This window comes from Phallusia mammillata, chromosome 1 (assembly GCF_965637545.1).
Source record: "Phallusia mammillata chromosome 1, kaPhaMamm4.hap1.1, whole genome shotgun sequence".
NCBI lineage: Eukaryota > Metazoa > Chordata > Ascidiacea > Phlebobranchia > Ascidiidae > Phallusia > Phallusia mammillata.
This window is the reverse complement of record NC_137252.1, coordinates 32525440-32548635: the sequence shown is the minus strand read 5'-3', so window position 1 is coordinate 32548635 and position 23196 is coordinate 32525440. Positions and strand designations below refer to the sequence as shown.

Genomic DNA, 23196 nt, shown 5'->3' with positions numbered 1-23196 from the left:
AAAAATAGCAACCACGACGCATGGGATTTATTGCGATTAGTGCCGTTTTTGAAAGGAAAAATGCGCTCGTAGCTGAGGCCAAATCCAAGGTAGGATTTATCAATTTTGTAAACAACCGTTTTTTCGCGAATAAATAACTTTTCGCGAACAGAATTGTTTCATAATTTATGTATTTTGAACCCACAAGGCAAAAAACAGCACGTTATAAATGTTGGGTGTTAAAAGACGAAATTAGGCTATTGCTTTCGTTGCTTTTAGTTGTTGAAAACTTTGGCCAAAGAGAGTGGAATGAATCGTTAAAGAAAGCACAAAACGGTAAATAGCTGCTGTCTGTAAGGTTATGACTGTTTAAATGTTATTTCTTTCTGGTACATATGTTTATCCATTAGTTAAAAATTGCTGCTTTTAATCAAACTGGCATTTGTAAAATTTTGTTTAATAACCCATTGGACCACCATAAGAAAAATCAAGTTAAAACATTGTGGAGTTTGCAGATAATTTTTATGGAGTGGAATTCAAACTTCAGGTAATTAATGTTTTAACTATTTTTTTATCATATTATACTTTTTAGAAGTGTTTTGTTGGTTTACCATTGTGAATCTTAGCTTTTAACAAACTACAAGGTAAGCTGCTATGATTTTTTTTTACTAATTTCTACTATTTTATGTAACATGTATGCTGATTCCTGCAGTATGTTATTACATGTTCATTAACATGTTAAACATATCTTTCTATTTCATCTTTAAAGTCCTTAACATTTCAGTTTGTTATTCTACAATAAACCTAAACTTACTTTGCTGACAATATTGCTATGTTGCCTTCACAAAAAGAGCTTTGACTTAACTGTACTCAAGCTTGCCACTTCTTGAACATATATTTGTAAAAACAGTTGCAATAGAAATGCTTTTTAATGGAGATACGTAAATATTGAACAACAACAGAAAACTATCTGCATGTTGACAGTGAATTCAACAACAACAACAATAGTAATATTCAGGAACTCTTGATGATAAATAGTGAAAAAACAAACAAACAAGCGGAGTGACAACAGGCCACACTCGCAATTGTGACTAGGTAAAGTCAAATAAATCAAAATGTGTTGCGACAAACCGTTCTGGCAAGTGGTTTAATGTTTTATTTTGTTGACAAGAATGAAATTTTTTTAAATGAAATCAAGTAGCTGATGTATGTCAAAATAATGTAAAAGTTGCTAATTCTAAAACTGTTTGGTTTCAAACCGAAAACGTAGAAAGCAGCATAGGGGAAAGTACCAAAACCACAACTTTGCATAAAAAAGAGAAATAAATTTGGACATGCACAAGAACTAGATGGGATACGGATACTTCCTTACATATTTCTTTAAAACCGCTGGCAGGGGTAGGTCCTCAATAACCGAAGGATTTTCCCATAGGCGACACTGTTTGTTTATACACGCTCGGCTGATTTGTTGGAGGCTGCGTACACCACCACCTACCGGCCGAACGAGTTGTATGGGAATTTCTTTTCGCGTGCCACGGTCAATGGAGTAACACAAAAACTGTCGTTTTTCGGATGCGCTACCGCCTCTAGTGGCGCCGTTGGAGTGCATGTTTCCGCCGCTAGGGTTCGCAACGGAGTCGTGGTGGTCTTCTATGGAGTGTCGTTGTTTTTTGGTTGCCAGAGCGTTGGTGTAGTGAAGTATCATTCGAATAACGCATTTCGTTCTCTCGGTTCGGTGCCGATGGGACTTGCTCGATTTCTTGCTGGGTTCGCTTTCTTCCGAATCGAATCCGAATCTTCCGTTCTTGTAAACGATTCGAATACTGGTTGCGCCTCGCCGCGTCATCAGACTCATACTGAAGAGGAATCTGTGAAACAAAAATTCAAGGATTAAACAAAATGTAACCACATTTTCAACCACCTTAAGTGTTTAAAACAGACATTTTTTGTGAAATGTGAAAATAATTTTTTTCTGTGACCGTCCAAACCAACTCAGCAGGACGTGTTGATAAAATGTAAATGCTAGTTTGTCAATTTTTGTTCTGGGGTTTTTACTTGTTTGTACCATAAGTCCTATTGTGCACATTTGCAAACAGCCAAAATATGTTTGTGTCAATTTGGGCTTTTGCAACGTAGAACTACGCAACACGGGCTTATATGCGTCAGTAGGGTGATGTAGACGCTGATGTAAATGTCAGAAACCGTTTCTACCTATTTGTCCGGATGCACAAAAAACACCTACGCTTACAACGGTAGCGTTCTTCTTGCGTAGTAAACGAAAGTAGGAAGTAGATGACGCTAGTTATGGGTCCCCTACGCTGAAGGGGACACATATTGATTTTACTCGAATTGTTTTTGTTTTTTTTCTTTTTTTTTCTTCCTTGTTTTTTTCTTCCCAAAGTTTGTCCGACTCGTTTTTCCATCAAATGTTTGATGGATTTGGCTGAAATTTACACAGATGGAAGATATAGTTATGTAGATGTGCATCCCACTTTGGTTTTGTTGATAACCCCAGTATTTACCCCGCTAGCCCCCTAAAATAGGTATTTTTTCCCGGAAGTTTGTCCGACTCGTTTTTCCATCAAATGTTTGATGGATTGGGCTGAAATTTACACATATGGGAGATATAGGTATGTAGATGTGCATCCCACTTTGTTTTTGTTGATAACCCCAGTATTTACCCCGCTCGCCCCCTAAAATGGGTGTTTTTACCCAAAGTTTGTCCGACTCGTTTTTCCATCAAATGTTTGATGGATTTGGCTGAAATTTACACAGATGGTAGATATATTCATGTAGATGTGCATCCCACTTTGTTTTTGTTGATAACCCCAGTATTTACCCCGCTAGCCCCCTAAAATGGGTGAGTTTTTAAACAGTTTCAGAATTGGCTGAAATTTGGATTTCTTGTATAGTATGCCATTTATAGGTGTCGATTGTTGTGTTCAACCCTGTAGTCCTAACATTTACCCCACAAGCCCCTAAAGTGTAAAACGTATTTGTATGTTACTGGGCACCACAAACGAAAGATTTCTTTGGAGCAATAGTGTTACAAGGGCAACCAGTTGTATGTTGCTCGTTGGTGGGTTGCTTGGTGGTCGTTTTTGCGCCATGGCAGTTAGGGGCTTGTTAACAGCCCTATGACGTCAGAAACAGTTTTGGGTTGTTGCTCAAAACACCTCTAGTGGTCAAAATTTTAAACATTGGCGGATTGGGCTGAAATTTTGCAGTACTATTGATTGAGTCATTGTGGTTTTTATATATTTTTTAGTTTGTGTGTCGAACCCAATCCCTAGTAGCCCCCTAAAATGGGTCAGTTTTTTAAAACGTTAAATAGGACATACTTCAAACAATATCTGGGGTGAATCTAATTTTATAGTTTGTATTCTACATAGTATTATTATTTAAGCCCAGTGCCGATCACTGTGTTTTACCTTACAACACCCGACTTTCTCATGGTTATCTCTTGAATTGCATTATTTTCAACTTTGCATGTGTGGGGACCCATGAGTTTTTGCCTGCAGAAACGACTTAAGTTATAAAAGACGATGGCTAATATGGGACCCAATACAAAATAAGCATAGGAAATATATTCATGTTTTAAAATAGGTTATAGTGTATATGCAAGGGCAATATGTGCTAAGCCACCCTTCCAGTTTAATTTTACTCAACTGACGCCTTAAGGCCTGTTTTAACGCCTTATCTGTTTTATATGAGGCTAGGAACAGTATAAAATTGAATACAGCTTCTTTAAGGAAATTGCAACAATCGGAATCACACATTAGCCGCCCGAAAAGTTCTTTTTTGGTTGCCAAAGGCTGGGATTTGGAGAAATATTTCATTTCTGCCCCTCTTTATTAACATACCTACTATTATAAGGACAGATCCTGTACATAGCATTTATATCTGCCCCTCCCTACCAATGTTATATCTCTACAAAAGTCATCCCGGATTAACCGAATGATTTTCAATCAAGTGACTGATATTGCCTCCCAAAATCGATGAGCGATTGAAAATATATAAGACTATTCAAATATTTTAATCCCTTTATGATTAAACAAACCAATGCCGCCCAAAAGCACATCGTTCATGTTTCGTAACATTTCAGTTTGTGCATACCAAATGTGACGTCACAACGGCCTTACATAACTGCTTCCGTTATGTAAGCGAAGTTTGGTCGAAATTTCTTCACTGACCTAGTTCGCCTTGGGCGCTTATGACGTAACAATCAGTATTTTTGTTGCATAACAATCGAACGAACTTATTTTCAAAAAACTTGGCAGGCAATGCATTTGCAGGAAAATTCTGATGGCGCTTAGTAGCGATTTTGTCGGTTCCTTTTTTGCTGTGTCATGACTTCGTAAGTTTTTATGCATCATCATGCTGGTGCAATTCTTTCAAACAAAAATTAAAAAATCGCTTTTTACTGCTGTCCAAAAAGTTTTTTGAAAATGTTCATTTTATTTCGATCAAGTGGTACTACTTCTGTCAGCAGGAGGCACTCGAGAGGCCCAACCTTAATCCGGACCTCTGGAGTCGAAATTAGCTGCGGTTTTGACCATTGGAGGGTGCGATTTCGCAGAAACTTTAGATCGATTACGTACTTCGGCGAAACGCATTAGGATTCGAGTCACACGAGGTCGTTTCCGAAACCACGCGAAACGATTTCCAAGTTCTGCGGAATTTCGCGTAAAAACGTGGCAAATAAACCACAAAGATGTCGCTTCTGGTTGTGAAAAACGTAGTTAGTGCCATTTTGCATATCTTGTTTAAATCTCTGCGTGTTTGGAATCTGCGATCGAATCAAATTTTTACGCTTGATGTTTCAACAGTTTATTCACAATTTCGCGGAAAAGCGGGGAACTCCCTGGCTTGCATTCGAGATCGAGAAAGTTGTTTTTGCACTTTGCGATGCGATCAAACGGTAAACGGATACAATTCCTATCTATTTCGAGCGTGGCATTTCCCCTAGCACTGCTTGAGCGATCAAACGAACACAAATTCGGTGTTATTTTCCCTGCAACTGTATATCACGGTGCACGTGCACGTAGCGGGGGTTTCTGTATAACAGGGAAACTATCGTCCAACGCAACCGAAACATAAGTGGAACTTTTTTAAAGTTTATGCAAATTTGTCGTGAAACTTTAATTACGTTGGTATACCCAGGCAAAACAAATCAAAATTTAATCACTCATCAGCCAAGTGTAATTGCCAGACAGCAAAACCCAATCCAGTATTTAAAGTGTTTGATGTCAACCTTGACTTTGAGAACGCGAAAGAGTATGATTGGCCGTCTGCGAAACCACGTGACTTTGGAAGTTACACAACCATTTTCTCAGAAACGTCAGTTACATAACACCACCAAACCGCAACCTTTTTGAGGCGTCGCTTTAATAAGCTTTGATTCGTCTTTCCTCGAAAAGCGAAAAGTGGAGATTGATTCACTACGTTATTTCGAACTTAAACCCAACGTCCTGACTCCCCGAATATCTCATTTATCACTCTTTGAATTACAAATCATGGCCACTACATTGAAAATATTGAATAATTTTTTTTAGATTTTTAGTATTCCATTCGCAAGAAGAAGCACGAACAAAACTGTGCTTTTGTGAAGTTTGTTCCGTGTTACGGTTTCGGGGTTAAAACATTTATGTAGTAGACACATATTTGCCCAGAAACAAAACCCTAATAATAATACTTGTCAAAATAAGTATTAACGAAAACAAAACTGGCCAATGACTGAATTTGCCGTGTCACCGGAAATCATGGCCAATTAAGCGTTATGAGAACACGAAATACTTGGCTCAATTGTAATCCACATGATTAATGACAGCCTTTGAAGTGCTGCCTGCCAATACGCAATTATTTCCTAGTAGAAGTGCCAATAAGCGTCAGATTTCCAGAAACAAGTCAAGATTTTCTGGAAAACTTGGCCTTTCCCACCTCATTTGTGGGAAATCCTTCACATTTACTGGTTTTGGTTTTTTTTTTTCAGTAAAAAAACGGGTTTTCGGAAAAAGTAACCACTACAATTACCGAATTCGTGATGTTTGGTAATTAAAGCGGTTCTACGAGATGTCAATTGTACGAAAAACTCAGGACATGGGAACCTTTCCAGGTAGACTGACACTACAATAGAAAGTCGCAAGCAACCACTAATCACCACTTTCTGCAACTGAAAAGGAAGACGCGACTTAAAACCGCGGGCGACTTCGTAAAACTGGAACAAATGTCAGGTGCGACATATCGGCGTTCCAGGAAAAAAGTTCGAAATTTTTAAAACGTGAGAGCAACAGCGCGGTGTCGATGTTTTACGTTGAAAGCTGGACGTCGATCAGAGAGAAGTGACCTTGAGATCATTTCAAGGTCACGCTCGTGATATGAGCGCGGGACATTTAGTGCTTCGCTCTCCCCATTGCGTGCGACCTTTGTGGACAAGTGGAAGGAATTATTCTCGAACGTTTTCGCAATATTTACGGCCTATGAATCGGGTTTCCTAGTAAGGAGCCAAGCTGCTCACCATATTAATTCCCACTCCTTGACTGGATACGCGTCTATATTCACACCAAAATTTCCTAATCGGTCCAGAATTTGGAAACATATGCAACCGTTCTTGGAAAACGTCGGATTACGCATATTGATAATGTCCATACATGACGTGTCAATTTCGATTTTTCTGCAATGTATATTTAGATTAATCGTTTTCTGGCTTTTTGACACAAAACTGATCCGTTTTATCGCGCTTAAACGTTTAATTTCAAGCAATCGGCTGTACAACTAACCACCTGGGATCAGATTTACTGCCTATCTTGGGGATATTATGTTTTTTTTTCAAATTTACAATTGCCTACATACGCTTTTGCATTACAAATGCCTAGTTTTAAAGCCAACGTTCTATGAACCGTTTCTCGTTTTTTTCTTGACAGCTTTTAAACACAAGTTTTGCCACCATGATTCTTTGACACACTAACCCCAAATCGTTTAAAAAAGTTTCATATTTATAATACCCTAAAAAAAACTTTGACTTAGGCGCTTCTATACGCTGTGAACATTTGCTGGTTTATTCCTAGAAGACACAACCGCAATGTTTGCGATTTGAGGCAACTTAAACCGATAAAATCAAGCTTTCCATCCTGAACTCAGCAATGACAAACCCTAATCACAACTTGGCGAAACCACAGGCGCATATTTTTAGAAGGGACAACCCTATCGAAAAAAACGGCTCTGTGGTGCTCATTTTAGAAGTTTTAGCCACTGTTTTAAGAGAGCTTTACCAATTGGAGCATGTTGCCTTTGATTCAGGTACTGTAACCATTTGGGTTAGGGATTTTAATTTCAAAAATTATAAATAGACCAGGACCTAATGGTCGGTTTTAATCAGGTACATAATATTTTGTTAATTTATTCCTTTCTTAAATACCAAAGGCTTTGAGAGGGAAAAACGTCTTGCAAGAAACTTTTGATTCTTGGGATTGCCTATGTTGTATTTAATGCGACTCTGTCTTGTTGGGCTTCAAACTCTAATGAAAAATTTAAATTGGCATCCTCTAACAAGGAATCGCCTTGATATTCTAAAACCGTTTGGACATAGATTTACGTCATGGCAACAGACCTTCTAACAAACGCGGCATTCTAAACCGCAGGCGGTCCATTTCCTAGAAAACTCTCACTCAGCTCTTGCACAAAGTGGCCGAAAGTTCCGCGAAGTAGAGGTTACTATGGTTTAAAAAAAGATCTGTCCGACTACGAGACAAAGGTGGTTCGTTGAAAACGTGACTTTTATATGCAACGGGAAAGCGCTCCAATTTACGTTTTTGGCTACTGTCATAACTGGTTAACTTCAAACTTTGTTTTCCGAACTAGAATTTTTTAAACATATTTTTCATTTTGCGTTCTTATTTGGTAATGTTTTTGTTTTTCCTAATCGAATAGCGCATACCGGACTCATTTATAGGCAAATTTTGCTTGACAGTGTTTTTTAATCGATTTTCACCGATCCTTACACATTTTCAAACCTATTTTTACGCACACACTTTACCAAAACTGTGTGCTTCCTTTAAAAGTTAAAAATGTGTTTACAGGGAAACCTTTTTGGTCATATTTCGCATTCATTTAAACTTTTAACAGACTTTCCACTAATGGGATTTCATGTGTGCTTAATTCTAAACTCTTACAAAATCTTAAACTTAATCTTACCGTGAGTCACTGCTGTCGCGCAGCAGGAAGGTCCCAGGCGGGGTTGAACGGAGTCTTATCTTGGCCTCCTGGCCCGTCATGGCGCCGCAGTACCAAGGGCATTCTTCCACGGTTTCAAACACTCCAGCCAAATGACAAAGCACTTGTGCGGCGTCCGAGACCCCAGTGGAAATAAAGTCGCTATCGCCGCGGATCGAGTCCCGAAAACCGGCGCGGGAATGTAGTCCGGCCCCGAAGTGTTGGTTCTCATCACGTGGGATTGTTGAAACAAAATCGCATTCACGGTCTTCGTTTGCACTGGAGTAAATGTTCGAGAGGAGTTTCTTAGCGTGGCAATAAGCAATTAGCCGCGCATACAACCGTTTCGAAAGTTCAAAATGCGACAGGGACGTTGTAACAATCGGCGAATCGTCATTCCCGCGCCAAACGTCGCCGGACAATCGTTTGTCGAAATTTCCTTCAAAATCGTTACGAAACAAACGCGGCTGTGACGTCATAGACTGTCGTCGACAGCAGCAATGACAGAAGTTCGTGTTGTTGTTATTTGTCGGCGCGGATTGAAAGTCCTGTTGCGTAGCAACCGTGACGTCACCCTCATTGCCCATGAAGCCCAACGACGGTGCCATGTTGGATGATGACGTAGAAGGTACAGATGATGATGTCACGAATTCGTTGACGTTTTGTGTTTGAAGAGAGTTGATGTTGCTGACGGGAAAGTGACAGTGGTTGCTATGGCGACAGACGCTCGAATCTGCAAAAGTGAAATAAAACGACTTAAGTAAGAAAATGTTTTCGGCAACACAAGGCGTTCAAAATCTTATGGTACCGAATTCAAAATATATGTGAGAATTTTCCAAAGTTGTGCAGACTCCAACTGCTACGAAGTACCGACTGAACCCTGCTTTAAGTTCACAAAACCGCCAATGCAACACACCTTGTCTATAACATCAGGTCTCGCTATAAGTCTTCCACAACCACTATCTGCGTCACTGAAAGCCTTTTAGGCATGGTGACGTCACAAAGCATGTCTGACGCGGTCTTTGCGGGAGCCCCACTGTTTATTGCTTGCTACGCGTAATTCCCAGTGCTATACACACAACACCTCTCCTAAAACCTTTGGTTCGGAACTGCGTTTTTGACCTCTGACACAATTTCTTTAATTTTACCCAACAACCTACGTCACATTATCAAGGAGCAGTATTGATGCGTTACCCGGTTTTAAATATAACTACAATGTAAATGCAGATATCAAATATGCGTAAAGAAGGTTATCATGTACCGAATGACAACCCCATGCTAAAAAAAACTTCTGTTGTTCAACAACTTGTGCGCGACTAAGTTATACGACAAAGTGGTTGATAACTTTACTAGCAAATCTGTTGTCAAATAACGCTTTAAAATTTAATCTTTTCTTCTTGCATGCATCAAAACTTGTCCCAAAAGTTGAACGATCTAATTGTTCTCATAAATGCACACCAACACTGCCTAACTAATCCCAATAAAAAGCACGACTTAATTTCTTTAAAACAACTAGTCTACTTTACAGCATAAGCTGATCTCTTTCCATTCGTTTCAGTCTTGTTTCTGGACCACTTCTGTGGCGATGTTCAGAGCGAGTGGTTGGCAGTAGTGCGTCAAAGGCGCCTTTTAAATGCCCGGCGCATCCCGCCAGTTCGCCTTACCAAGTCAAACATTTACTGCCGCTCAGTAACGCGTAAGGTCGTTTGAAGGGTTGCGGTTTGGGGGCGGCGCAGAAAGCGAGTCATTACTGAGAATTGTCCTGCCCGGTAAAAGGAACAGTGACGAACCTATATTCACGCTTGAATACGCTCTCATGGACCATTAAAAGTTCTTTCAGAACCAGTGCCGTTAACAAGTGGGGATTATGAATCCTCTGAAATAGAGGACGTTGAAATACCAATTGTTGATTTTTTTGTGAAAGTCATTATTGTTTAAGCTAACATGTTAACGTCCGGAGTAATAACTGCTTAACAGGAATACCTACTACCGCTGTAACTAAACCTTGGGTAAACGACAACCGATTTAAAACACTGTTACCATGAATCACTAGCTTTCAAACAACATGCTTTTCTTTCCTCGGTTTTATAGCAAGTCTGAGGCAATCTATTTGCATAGAATATTGCGCAACTAACTTTCTTTAGTTATTACTTCAATGTTAGGTTTGTGTTTTAGTATGGTATCGTGTCTTGTTGAATTTGACATCATTAATTCGTGGTCTTTGTGAGTATGTCGTCAGTAGCACGTCTAGTTTGCCGCCAAAACAATGAGTTCGAGGTCCCTTTAAGAGAAGTTCAAACTACTAATCATACCAATGACCAAGCACCTGTCAGCGTGGTTGTCACCTTTCCTGGTAACTCTAGTTAGACTTTGCGCTGTTCAAATTACTTTGTATACGAGACTGGCAATTTGCGCGATCAGCTGTTTCTGCGATCCTGGGAATCGCATTAAACAAGTGTCAGGATTCCTAGGAATTCTGCGCCAGTCTGGCAGTAAATTAAACCGCGCTGTATCCATAGGCAGTCGGAAGAACTCGTATTAAAGTGTGTGTGTTTTGACAACAGACAGCGCGCTGATGGGATGTAAAGCTTCCTGCTGGTGCGGAGTTTTTTTGTGAAATGTGAGATGTGTCTTTCTGACGATTGTGTGGATTTCGTAGTCAACCCTTCGGAAGTTATGATTCATTTGTCGCCTGTTGTCACCGCCGTGACGCAATTTCGCGGATTTTCTTTCCAAATTACTGGCTCTAGTTTCCACAAACCAACTGTGACAGTCAGTTTTCCCGCTCCCAGCAAAGCGTAAACATGAAAAAGCCTATTCGACGAAACACACATCAAGTTTTACGACCCCGTATTAGCTTGTTTCGTGCTTGACATTTACGATATCCACATGTTATGCAGTGCAACCGTTATTTTTGGGTCCTTAGCCTTCATAACATTTTGTTCAGCGCAATAGCACACACTCTGTAGGGTTGTTTGCAAGTGTTATGAAAAACAATCCCAATATTTGCAATCGTTGTTGTGTTCCCAAAGGTTTTATATTTCGTCTCTGCAATCTTCACCATTGTAAGTAATATTGCTTTTGCAGCAGAGTTTGTTCCCCAAGAGTCAATTTGCATTCGTAGAATTGCCTGCTTTGTGTTCAAATATGTGCTATTTTAATGTCACATAGATGTGTTTTAGTATGGTTAGGAACTTTGGTGGTACATTTTATTTGCAAAATCTGTCAATAGGTTAATAAGAGAAAAAAGACTGACAACCTCTGTTCTGCAGTAATGATGCATGGTCCTTTCAATCTTAACCACTGTAATCGGTATTCCTCTATAGAGTAGCGACGCCTTCAAGCATCCTGTTGTACCATGTGGTGTGGTGTGGTACTGCTTATAACATGGCGGTGGGAGTTGGTAAAGCTTTTCTTCAGGGAGTCCGAGGTTCTCCAACGAGGTTTCACAAACAAATCGGTCATTGTGTGGAAAAGCGTTTGTGTTTTTATGGTTGACTGCGAAGTTTAGTAAACAACCTGTTTAAGTTGTGGCAATTGCTAAAAGTTGTTGCATACGCGTTTTAAAACGATTTTAAAACGCTTGTTTTTGTAGAAATTTTAAAAAAGCGTCTAAAATCCCCGTTATATTGAGGTGAATTAATTTCAAAAGCTAATTTTAATGCAACTTGGACGTGTTATTGGTTAAGGGTAAATTGTCGTTCTATTGTCGATTGCACAAAATCCCAAAATAACCGACTTAAGACCTTCATGTAAATCGATCTGCTGTAAGACGAATGCCTGCTAAGTGCATAAACAACTTTGCTCAAATTCAAGTGAAAGCCTTATATACAGCAGGGCCGACGTACAGCGGTTTGCATTGACAAGTAATTCTTGCTCCACAATTCTGTTTATCAGTGAGGAAGTTGTACTGATATGAATAGGCAGATTTAAATGATGTGTGTATCCGCTTTGACTCAGACTTCACTCTTGTTTTTGCAAGAGTTCGTATGTGCCAAGGTTGTGCAATTGACCTTATAGCATTTGCTTGACATTGTGATAAACACTAACTCTATATATGAAGTGATTGTTTCTAGGAAAACATGTCCGAACTATTACCACTTTGCTTACGTAAAAACATAAATTAAACGTGTGGTAAACGGTGCATGAAGCAAATTTTTGGGGGACTGGAGATATGGAAAAATCGTTTTCCCGACGTATGGGGACTTAAAACGAAAAGTAATAAAATTATTTTCCCTATACACATTGCTATGTATAAGTTTTTAAGATAACGAAAAAATCTGCAATAAAATTACAAGCCCTGCCATATGTGGGGCTTAGACGATGGTAAGACTAAAATGATATCATTCCAATGCGTTACTATGGATCAGGACTTGGGTAGGCGAAAAAATATTTCCTACAAATATAAATACACATATACTTGCGGAGCTGAGATAGAGGAAGTGGTAAAAATACTTCTATGTTTCTTGACAGCTTGGGTTGTGTGTAAAACTGTTTCGAAACAAGTGCCTCTTTTGTGTGAACGTTGGAACGCGGGACGGCACGATCATTGTATTGTTATTGATCGCACGTTTGAATCTATGCACAATGAACCGAAAGGACTCTTGGAATCGCGCTTAACAATCGATAAAGAGACGCACAGAAGAAGCTTTCCAATACCGACGCCTTCAAAATTTCCAAGAACTGCAATGAGGGAAAGCCGGTCGTATTAGGTCTCGTGCGTTTGGTGATTTAAGCGTAGGATTATAGGTTTTGTTACGGAACGAATGACGGGTTCAGGGCTTTGCTTTTGCGGAACTTAAGCCCCGTACAGCGGGCTTTGGTGATTCAAGGCAATTCGATAACACCCAAAGCGTGCAGTTTCCTTTGAAACGCGAGATTTACAGCTGGTTTTTCTCACTGTAATTGACTTTACGTGGAAATGAAACTCACAAGTTTAAGGTGACGTGGCGACTGGATATTGGGTGCGCACAATTTTTACTGTTTGGTCGATTTTACTGTATTTGCTTCCTAATTTGTGTGATTTAACGCCTTAAAGTTGCAAATTTTACCTGACTTTTAGATTACGTACATGTTGTGACAATCGGTTTTCTAAATGCTAGTCGTGTTAAATATGCGATAAGTTTGCAAGGTAAAGTGTCTACAACCTTGGTTCAACTTATAAAACTCTTTCAAGAGTTTTTTTTCCGAAAAAGACATACAGATTACCAAAAGAACCTGAATGCTAATACGTTGACTTTAATTTGCGAAATTCTAAATGAACGTTTGCTGTCAAGTATGCGATGTTTAAATTTTGATCTTTTATCAACCTTCTTCCAGATAACTGAGGTACATTTTCCTCGACACCCAATGTCGGTAAATTTTCCCGCAATTCCCCTTTTGGTCAAAATTTGGCCGCAAAACAACAAACTTACGGTGAAATCAGGGCACGATCTGCTGCGCCCGGGGCAACGAAGCTAAAACCGACTTGGCCGAACACCTGGCTGTTAAAATCCAACACTTTGGCACAACATTTTTTTGTAACATTTTCCCAAACGTATTTTCACTATAGTACATAAAAAATGTCGATTTTAAATGGTTAAGATTTAGCATGTTTGGTTTCTTGAATATAAAAGTATTGTTGAATCTAGAACGAATCGCGAACGTATTAGAATTTTGACGAAATGCTTTCAAATAGATTGAAGCCTATGTAAAAAAGTGCCTTAAAAATTAGGAAGTTACGCGCCAATAGAAAGCTAAAACGTTGCATCGCATATGGAGTCATTAGACATTCCATAGTGCACTTCACCTTCTCCAGCTGTTAAGCGCTCAAAGTTTCATTACCAAGTCAACGCAAAATTCACAGAATTCGAGTTCCTGCAACAAAAGTGAAATAAGACACCGCATTCAAGGCTATACCACAAGTTTGTGGGAAGGGAAGGGCTCCTTGGTATAGCTAGATGTTTACACAACACAAACCGGCCGTAAAATACCCTTTTAAGAGGGCATACCCCCCGATAAAGAGTGTCGTTAAAATACCCCGCAGTGCAGACCACAGTTTTCCTACTGAGGAACTGCTCCTCACACGGCCCAATGACTTTTTTGCCGCGAAGTTTAAATACCAATGAGTACAAAGCGCAGCTTGCAAAACTTTGAACTGCCAACAACGCCGCATTTTTAGGAAATCCCCTTTAGAAAATCCTTTTCAGGTCACTTTACACCACAGTCTGGCTCGAGACTGAAACAAAAAACACCCCTAAAAGCGTTTTACAGTCTTTCTCCGACATTTAAAACCGCTTCACTTCATAAAATGCAAAAGTTCATAAAATGCCTCTGATGCACTCTAACTTCTTTTTGATAACAGCACAGTTTCTTTATTTGATACAAGTATGATAAAACTATCAAGGCACCGTTATCTGAGCCACTAAATTTCAACTACCCTGCAAATAATATTATCGACAAAAATGACTCGTTGCTTTATTTTCACGCGCTCAATCAATAAACAATCGCTGTCATTGAATGACCTTGCCTTTGCCGGTACGTTTACCTTTCACATGAATGTTCTAGGAACACCGTCTAAATTATCTATCCCACAACACACATACCATTCATAAAATTCTAACTCCTGCTGGAAAATTCGTTAATATTTAAAAGGGTACTGGGAAATTCGACTGTTTGACGTTCGAGCGTCAAGCGATCTGCAAATACTTCAGGTCGATTTACGTTTATGCGTCACAGCGAGCTTTATTTGACGTTGAATTGGCCCTGGGGCTAGACGTTGCGTCCGTTTTTGACGAGATTAATTCAGACTTACGGCAGCAATTACGTTGGTAGTGAACTATTTTTGAGCAATGCGTGTTTCAATTGAAACTGCTCCGAATTTCGATGCTTACTGAAAATACAATTTTGCCAAGTTGTATCTTTATAGAAAAACTTGCAAACTATTGACAAACTGCAGGTTTGTCTCTGAAAACGGCTGCAAATGCACTTGTTTGAAACTATGTAGTAGTTATGCAAAAGACAACATAGGTCTAAAATTTGACCCTGGCAATAGATCAGCGAGTGATTATCCGTTTCAAACACCTTTAACACCTCGTTTTTATGTGCTGTAACAACAACCTTCTGACATATCGCATTAAATATTTGAATATAATTTCTCTATACTCTTCCATTCTAAACGTCGTTCTATTTGGTGCAATGTCTTCTCTTTTAAGCTTAAATTCGGTACGCCTTGTGTTAAAACACATTGGAAAATGCAGCAATGAAGCTAAAGTTAAGGTTACTTAAGTTGCGGAAAATTATCCCTAAAATTTACCAGCAAAAACCGCTTTCAGTTTATCGGTTTAAAGTCGGGCTGTCACTTTATGATTGGTTCTTTCAACTTGTTTGTCAATAAACATGAGCAGCGTTAACGCAAAGTCCAGATTGTTTAAAGTTTAATCTTTATAGCTTTCAAACAACTATATGTAAAGCGAAAGTAAATGCAATGAATTTACAAGGCGATAAAACTTAACTGCCTTGATCAAGGTCCACATTTAATAACCTACATGTCAAAAGAATTAGCGCAAATGCAGTTTAAGCGCCTACTTCGGCTAAAAGCAAACTTAAAAGCTACCGCGTCATTGTGATACCACAATTAAGTTCTGTAGTTTGTTTGAATTCCGCTTCCTGTGCGACAAAAGATTAAGGGTGCTTCAGCCGCAACAATTAAATTGTATTTAATATGCAAACATATGGGTGGGCAACGAACCGCCACAAGAACCCTGGCCTTTTAAGGTATATCCTGTGACCTTTATTGCTGCTTCTATTTGGCTTGTGGCTCTTGTGGTAACTTAAGCGCTGTTATATGTCTGTGCAATCCTTTGCTGCATTGATTACCGCAACCAATGCAGCAAGGGATTGCGCAATTAGTACATATGACGTCACGACGTTCATACACTAAGTGAAATGACGTCATAGAATTCTCTCTGACGTCAAAACCAAAGCACAGGACCTAAAACCAGTGGTAAAATTCAATTTTTTTGTCAGCCGGTTCTATCACAAAAAGTCCATTGACAGTAACCAATAATGCTAACCGGTTCGCTGATCTCATGAAATTTCGTGAAACGGTTCCATAGAACAGGTGCGAACCGGCTGAATTCCACTACTGCCTAAAACCCACCTTCGTAGTCGTTCCAATCCATCCCGTCGCTGTGCATTGTGACATCACAGTGACAACAATCGCACTGACAATGCTGCGCTGTTCTGTGAGGTTGGGGAGGAGGTAGAGTTGACCAGGATTGTCCGAATTCTAGAATTCGCGGCCGACGTTCTAGGGCGTCTTCGTCCACGATCGTAAACAGAACAGCGACCGAGGTTCGAATCCGTATTGAACCTTGACCTTGCGCAACCGTTCTGGAATTGTGACCCGCCCCGACGCGCGACGAACAACCCCTCCAATGACGTTTGTTCCGACATTGTGACGTCATACAGCGACACGTCGAGGTCCTCCACGGGTTCCAGCGCTCGCGACCTCTCTGTGACGTCATTGTGCATCGATGTGACGTCACGTGGTCGCAGGAACAATCGTCGGTTGGTGAGTCGCGAGACATCGATATCCAACCCCAGTCGGCGTCGCGCTGCGAAAAAGACTCGTTTGAATCCGTCGAATTTTCCCTCGTTCGCTTCATCTCGACGTCGCAATCGCGAAAATTGTTCGAGAATTTACATTCCCCTTCGCGATTTGTCGTTGTCCAATCGCGTCGTTGTTCGAATCCGCTGTTGTCGTCTCGCGTCCTCTTATCAAATGCGAGAGACTTATGGTCGCCGTTGTCTTGCATAATGCCGCATGTTGTATAAGACGCCCTCGGGCGTTGGTTATGTAACTCGCATTTTGTATTCGGCACGGCTTCTACCGACTCGACGATAGCTTCGTTTCGCTCATTCGGATTCGCTCTGGTAGTTTCGGAAATGTTCGGATTCCGATCGGCACCTTCGGGTTGCACTGCCTCGAGTTTGATTTCTATGTCGCGTTGTGTGTTTTCAGGGGGTTCGATATTGACAATCAACTCGTTGCCCTTTTCCTTCTCGTTGTCGTCCAATGAGCGATTGTTATTTGTTCTGTCGCCACCAAGGTATACGTTAGGTTCAGCCTTGTCCCGGGCCGACAAAAGAGCCGGCAGGTCGCGCTGTTTCTGTTGAAACAAAATGCAAACGTTAATTATGGTTATTCACAGATAAAACAGTGCCAATCGGCAACCTGAAATGAACACAATATTGTTGCGGACATTGCAAGTTTATTGTCACATTACACAGTCCCGTCCTAAATACTAAGTTTTGATTGCATTTTATATCTGTGATATGTATGCAACGTTGTGATTTCTAGAGGAAGTCTTGATATCGCGGATTTGCCCACTTCTACTCGCAATCAGTCTAGAAATATGGAATTGACTTTCGTTAGTTCTACCCCCCCCCCTCAATTTTTGAAAGTCCATGTTCGACTACACATCAACAATGAATTTGATGCAATTGTCAACAACGAATATCCGCACAGGCACGGTTTGTCTAGCCTGGAGGCATTTATTTTATTCTAAACATACGGTTCAATGATTAATTTATAACAGAAGTTGACAAAAGCTTAAACATTCGTTACACCTCCGTTTACAAGTTGGTCCACCAAATGCGTTTGTTTTACGCGTCTACCCTTAAAAAAATGGACAAGCACAAATTTTCGCGAAGATATAAAAAAGACAACCTACAACCAGGAAATATTTGATTGCAGTTCTTACGAAAAGCGGTAGGATTAAATCTCACAGATGATACGGTTTAAAATCGTTCTCAAACGAAAACAAAAACCCCTAAAAATATGTTCAAAACGTATGAAGTTACCTTCGCAACCAGTTACAGCTCCTAATTTTAACGACTAAATTGAACAAGTTGGTTGCTACGATGACCAGAAAAATCGCTATAAAATAAAACACCCAAGTTGTGTTTTTTTTTTTTGCACTTTCCAACCTGTCATTCACAACAGGTTTTGTCGAAACATAAACCGAGTGCACAAGTGTTTATTTACACTTAAAACTGTTACCTACATTTCAGCGCGATTTACACAACCAATATTTGTCAGACGGACATCGCTGCAAACCAACCTTTTTCTTCCACTTGTCCCACATTGTTGCACACAGGCCCTTACAATGCTCAGTCAAATAAGGTTTCACAACAGACCCTAGTGGAAACCACACCCCTATAATTGGGAACAAAGTCCAAATAGACCAAACAGCAGATACAGACTGAAAGCTGCGTGAGAAAAGGACAGTTTTTGAAATATTTGACATTATGGTTCACAACCTGTCAAAAAGGTGTATTTTTTTCAAAACAATGGGCTGTTTACTTGAATATTTTAAATGCTGATACATCCGTTTGTTTATCGCGACGACCGTAATTTCTATTTAACCAAAACTAAACAGTAAAAACGATTGTAAACTTTTATTTCATCTTTCCTTTGTGAGGTTTTTTAACTATGTTTGCGCAAGTTTAACCGAAATCACCAAATTCTTTCTTCAAGTTTACAACATTCCCTATCTTACATTTACTGTAATTGCCTATTTTCTGTTCAAGCACTTGTTTAACGGAGACCGATCTAATACTACAACCTTGCATTTCTTGCACATCTCCGATTTTTGGTGTTTAAATTAAGGACAAGTGTCTTAATGTCTTGTCGCTATCTGATTTTACAAAACCACAGAATCACGGGAGGTGGCTTGTGGCTGTTTTACTACTTGTCAATCAAACCTGTTGTTTGCAGTGCTAACTTAACCTCATCCCAGTTCACTTTCTTTTCTTACTCGAAATCAATTTTTTTTTGGATTTAGCACCACTGTCTTTAATTGCAAGCACTTGATACGGAATAGTATACACTAATCTGTTCGTTTGCTTTTGGGTTATAATAGCTCAAGCAGCAAATAGACTTAAACGACGAAATGCGCAATTTTTAAACGTTTCGGCAAATGCTTATGTCATCATCATTGGTATACTGTATTTTGGGATATTATACACTTATAAAAATTGTCGTATTTCTAGCTGCTTTGTTTGGTTTCCAGCAGATATTACGTTAAAATCGTTAAGCCAGTGTTTGTAGCCCAAGCTGTAAACTAATGCACCTTCTTAAAGTTGCTTCTGCTTTAAGACCAAAACAACTCTTTTTGATCTTTTTTTGTTTTTTTGCATCTTTCCATGAGCAAGCGGTTAACTTCAGGACGTTTTGTGATAAATAAAACTTCCCGTTTGAAACAATTTATTTATATTTGGCTCATTAAGAATGTGTGGCCCAAGACCTTTTTGGTAACAGTCTGATTTTTTCATTACGACAACCTTTTTTGGAATGCTTGAAACTTGATGCTTATTATATGCCTATTTAGCTGAATTTTTGTCTGCTAGAAATATAAACAAAATACTTTTTTATTTGAATAAGCTAAGATATACTATCTTGCCCTTAAATTACAATGGCTAAACCGTAAGCATTTTTAACAGTAACATCTCGCATCCTATTGGCTTCAATCTGTCAACTATTGGTTTTCAGGAGTTTTACCTACACAACTGACTCTAGACCAGGCTGAGCTGTAGTGAGAAGCCTCCAGTACGAGCTGAATTGACCCCAGGTAACCTCAGCAATTCTCGAATACGTTTATTGTTTGCTTAAAACAAACATTTCTCGTCAAAATGCCTCAATGTCATTCACTGTGACGCACAAAAGCGACCTTTGTCCCTTCTTACGATTGTCCTTCAAACAACTCTTCCAGTCGATTAGTGTTTTACAAAAAAATGGAACCAAGGGCAAAGCAAGCATTTCGAAACCCATTGCTTAGGTCTTAAAGGAGACAAATATAAAAGTAAAAGTACCACTTTGAACTAATTTTGTAAACTCTTCTTTTTCGAGTTTACTTCGCTTTAGACTCTATGTTTAACACACGTGTATGCCTTCTGCTGTACAATTTTTGTGGCAGGTAACATAATTGCCTGCTGGCTACAAGAAAGGCTCACAGATTTAGCCAATGCAAAACATGTCCTTTACACAATTGCACTGTCGAAAACGCCCTGTTCACATTCACCAGCAAATACCAAACACCTAAAAAATGGCAATTCCTAAACTTTAAAATGGTTTACAATCCTGGCATTTCGAAAGTTAGATTGTAACTCTAGTGCTAATTATTCAAAAAAAAAAAAGTTTCAAAGCGTATCATCTATCTCGGTTTAAATTCGATTCGTACAGAAGTCCTATTTTTTTGTGATTTAACCTTAGAGGACTTTAGAAAGAACGTTTTCCCAACCCACCCTCCTTTCAAATGATGCAAAGTCCAACAGTTACTGGCTTAGCCTTAGCTTTACTGTTTTATAGAAAGGCCGGTTTTTGGTAATTCACTGTACTTCCAGTAAACGGAGCAGCTCAAAGAGAGCAAACATTTTCGCTTGCGCCGAACAACGACCTGTGTTTTATCGTGGCGTGAAACACTGCGATCTGTATTAGGTTTACATACATCCAACGGTCGCAGATTTCCACAAGTGCATTCCGAGAATTCTTTTAACAGGCAAATGCCTCTTTTCTGATAAATTGTTAGGAAATTTTTATTTGCCAAGATTCAAACAAAAGGAACATTGGTGCGCTAGGGGTTTACGTGACTTCGGTAATATGCTGAGTATATGTTATCGAAACTGGGTTAGAGTTCCGCTCATATGGCTGACGGTGTTTTTAGTTTCATTCTGGATGAAAGACCCACTGAAGTAGTGTTTAACAAACTCGTAAAGCTAAATGCAATTTTTTGTACACCTATAAGGTCAAAATTGCAACAAAATTAATGCACAATTATTTCAATGGGTAAAACAGCTTTGTCAACTTGTTAAACTCTGCAAAAACACAATGTTTTGTGCCACGGAGAAGATCTAACAAATGCTTTAGAGCGTTTGTTTTCAAGAAGTTTCATTTTCACGTTCAAGAAGTGTGTATACTCCTTGGGACTTCCTGGTGGGCTTTGTCTTTGGACCCGGTTCACATTTAAAGGATTCTGAATGGACATCCCTAATTATAAGGTATATTTCAAATTGTTTCATTTTCACGTTCAAGAAGTGTGTACTTGGGACTTTCTATTGGGCTTTGACTCTTTCCCCCCATCAACGACTTTCGTTAGTCAAGGAGCGTTTTGTTCAGTATTTCGAAATCCTGGTTTGCCAAGCAATGATTTGAACTTTGAACCGACAACCTTCATCGGGTAACAATGCATACAAAACTGCAATCGGAGCAATAATTGTTGACTTTCAATCATATTCTAACACAGTTCGACGAAATTCAATATTTTGCAATACTAAAACGTACATGAGGCACGTAAAACTAGCTACAGTGCCAGGATTTAAGTAAATTAACATTAATACTACTTCCAGAGTTTTTTTAACCTTTAGCACTAAAGCCTTAAAGCAAATAGCACATGTTAGTTATGTAAACTTTAATTCCAATAGAACAAATGATAAGCCAGTTTTTCAGGAAAGTAAAGCCCGGTATTCAACAAAAGTTCCACCTTAAAACTGGGAATTAAACTAACCAGGACAAAGCGAATGGCGGGACAAAATAAACATTGCCGTTTGCGTAACAATCATTATTAAACTTTACTAAAACTAGCGGCGGTTTCAACAAAGCCTTAACAGTTTTGTTTGGAGTATTAACAACTTGAAACTGTTCAAACTTGGTTGAACCCGGGGTTTTGAGAAAACAAACATGATGGTTTTTGGAACCTACTGGTTTGCGGGAAATCAAATTATTTAGCAGTAAAGATGAATCACTCGTTTGGTTTCATCGAAGTGTTTGTTGAATAGACTGTTTGTTCGATTTTTAAACGCTTCCAACGAATTTTCTTGGAACGTTTCTGGATTTTATGTAAATCATCTATGTTTTTGAAAAATATTTAGTGTTCATTTCGCTGAAAAAGTATTCACAAAAGTCTTGCGAGCGTTCATAACTAGTAACTGTAACCGATATGAGCATAAAAGCCAGAAGGCCGAAATCAACAACCTGACGAAGACCAGCGCTAATCTGAATGACAAGCGTACCTTGTTAAATTACCACGACATACCACGCACCTAGCGGTAATGTTATCGACTTTCACGAAACTGAATGTTGTTCAGGTAACGGTTGTTCAGCAAGCACACGTTAAAAACAGGACAACAAATTTTCATCATATACTTCGTCATTCAGACAACAATTCTGATATATGTTTTTGTGGCTTTGTTATCGACAAGGGACACTTTTGGTAAACACATTGGCCCTACAAAATTGTTTGCAGTCATTGATACCACTTAACTTTATTATAGTTTGTATTTTACCACCATCAAAATTACCCACAAATATGGTAAACAATTAACGCCTAAAAAATACAAGTTGTTACACAATACCGTCTTGCTTTATCTCACATAAACATCATACCTTGCTCGTGACGTCGTCAGTGTTGCTCGTCTTCCGGCGACGTAAAATTCTCCGTAGCTTCTTATTCATATTTCTCGCACAACAACGTATCAATTCTCATCCCGAAATTTCATGTGCAATTTCACCACAGTTAGCATTTAACTTACAAAACTCCTAAACAAATAGCCTAGATTTAAAATTTAAATGTTTTAGAAATTGGGGTAGTGTTTTGCCAACAAAACGAATTGTCGTTAAGTGTTAGTACATTGTATTTTATCCAAGTAATTTGAATTTGTTTTTCTGCAAGTTTCTACTGTTTTTCAGGTGTAGCTCCAAAAAGCTACTTACCAAATGATTAATTACCAAATGTATAAACTTTTTTTGCAAAAGTTACGAAAAATCATCATCTTTTTTCAACATTTTGAAATGTTACTTTGTAATGTCTCAATAAAACATACTTTTGTTTGAACTGATAGCAATAAAACGGGAAACAAAACGAACATTTGGTGGTTAGAATTCCAACAAAATAAAATCACAAATCAATTACAATCTGCTACTGTCAGTTTGCCAACCACAACTGTCAAACTTCAATAAACAAAGCA

General features: G+C 39.1%; 1 protein-coding gene and 1 long non-coding RNA gene across 4 annotated transcripts; one reads left to right on the top strand and one right to left on the bottom strand.

The window, feature by feature from the left end:
• Positions 1–217: 217 nt before the first annotated feature.
• Positions 218–13356, top strand: LOC145216565 (uncharacterized). Of its 2 annotated transcripts, XR_013857356.1 has the most exons (3): positions 218–315; positions 495–526; positions 5972–13356. It is a non-coding gene; the product is annotated as an uncharacterized LOC145216565 (long non-coding RNA). The 2 variants fall into 2 exon arrangements; XR_013857355.1 differs by lacking the exon at positions 218–315 and having other exon boundaries at positions 330–526.
• LOC145216539 (uncharacterized) lies at positions 890–22805 on the bottom strand. 2 transcript variants are annotated; one of them, XM_080084510.1, is made up of 5 exons: positions 22616–22805; positions 16331–17342; positions 8173–8923; positions 6497–6652; positions 1783–1847 (listed from the first exon to the last, which is right to left on the bottom strand). In XM_080084510.1, coding segments are annotated over exons 1-5 (1989 nt in total). In that variant the 5' UTR covers positions 22685–22805; the 3' UTR covers positions 1783–1846. The 2 variants fall into 2 exon arrangements, with proteins under 2 accessions (XP_079940635.1, XP_079940636.1); XM_080084509.1 differs by lacking the exon at positions 6497–6652 and having other exon boundaries at positions 890–1847; positions 22616–22802.
• Positions 22806–23196: the final 391 nt, after the last annotated feature.

Coding starts and splice junctions, on each gene's coding strand:
- LOC145216539 (XM_080084509.1), bottom strand. CDS start 22,684: ATGAATAAGAAGCTACGGAGAATTTTACGTCGCCGGAAGACGAGCAAC. Junction 17,343..22,615: donor CTGACGACGTCACGAGCAAG/GTATGATGTTTA, acceptor TTGTTTCAACAG/AAACAGCGCGACCTGCCGGC. Junction 8,924..16,330: donor GGATTGGAACGACTACGAAG/GTGGGTTTTAGG, acceptor TCACTTTTGCAG/ATTCGAGCGTCTGTCGCCAT.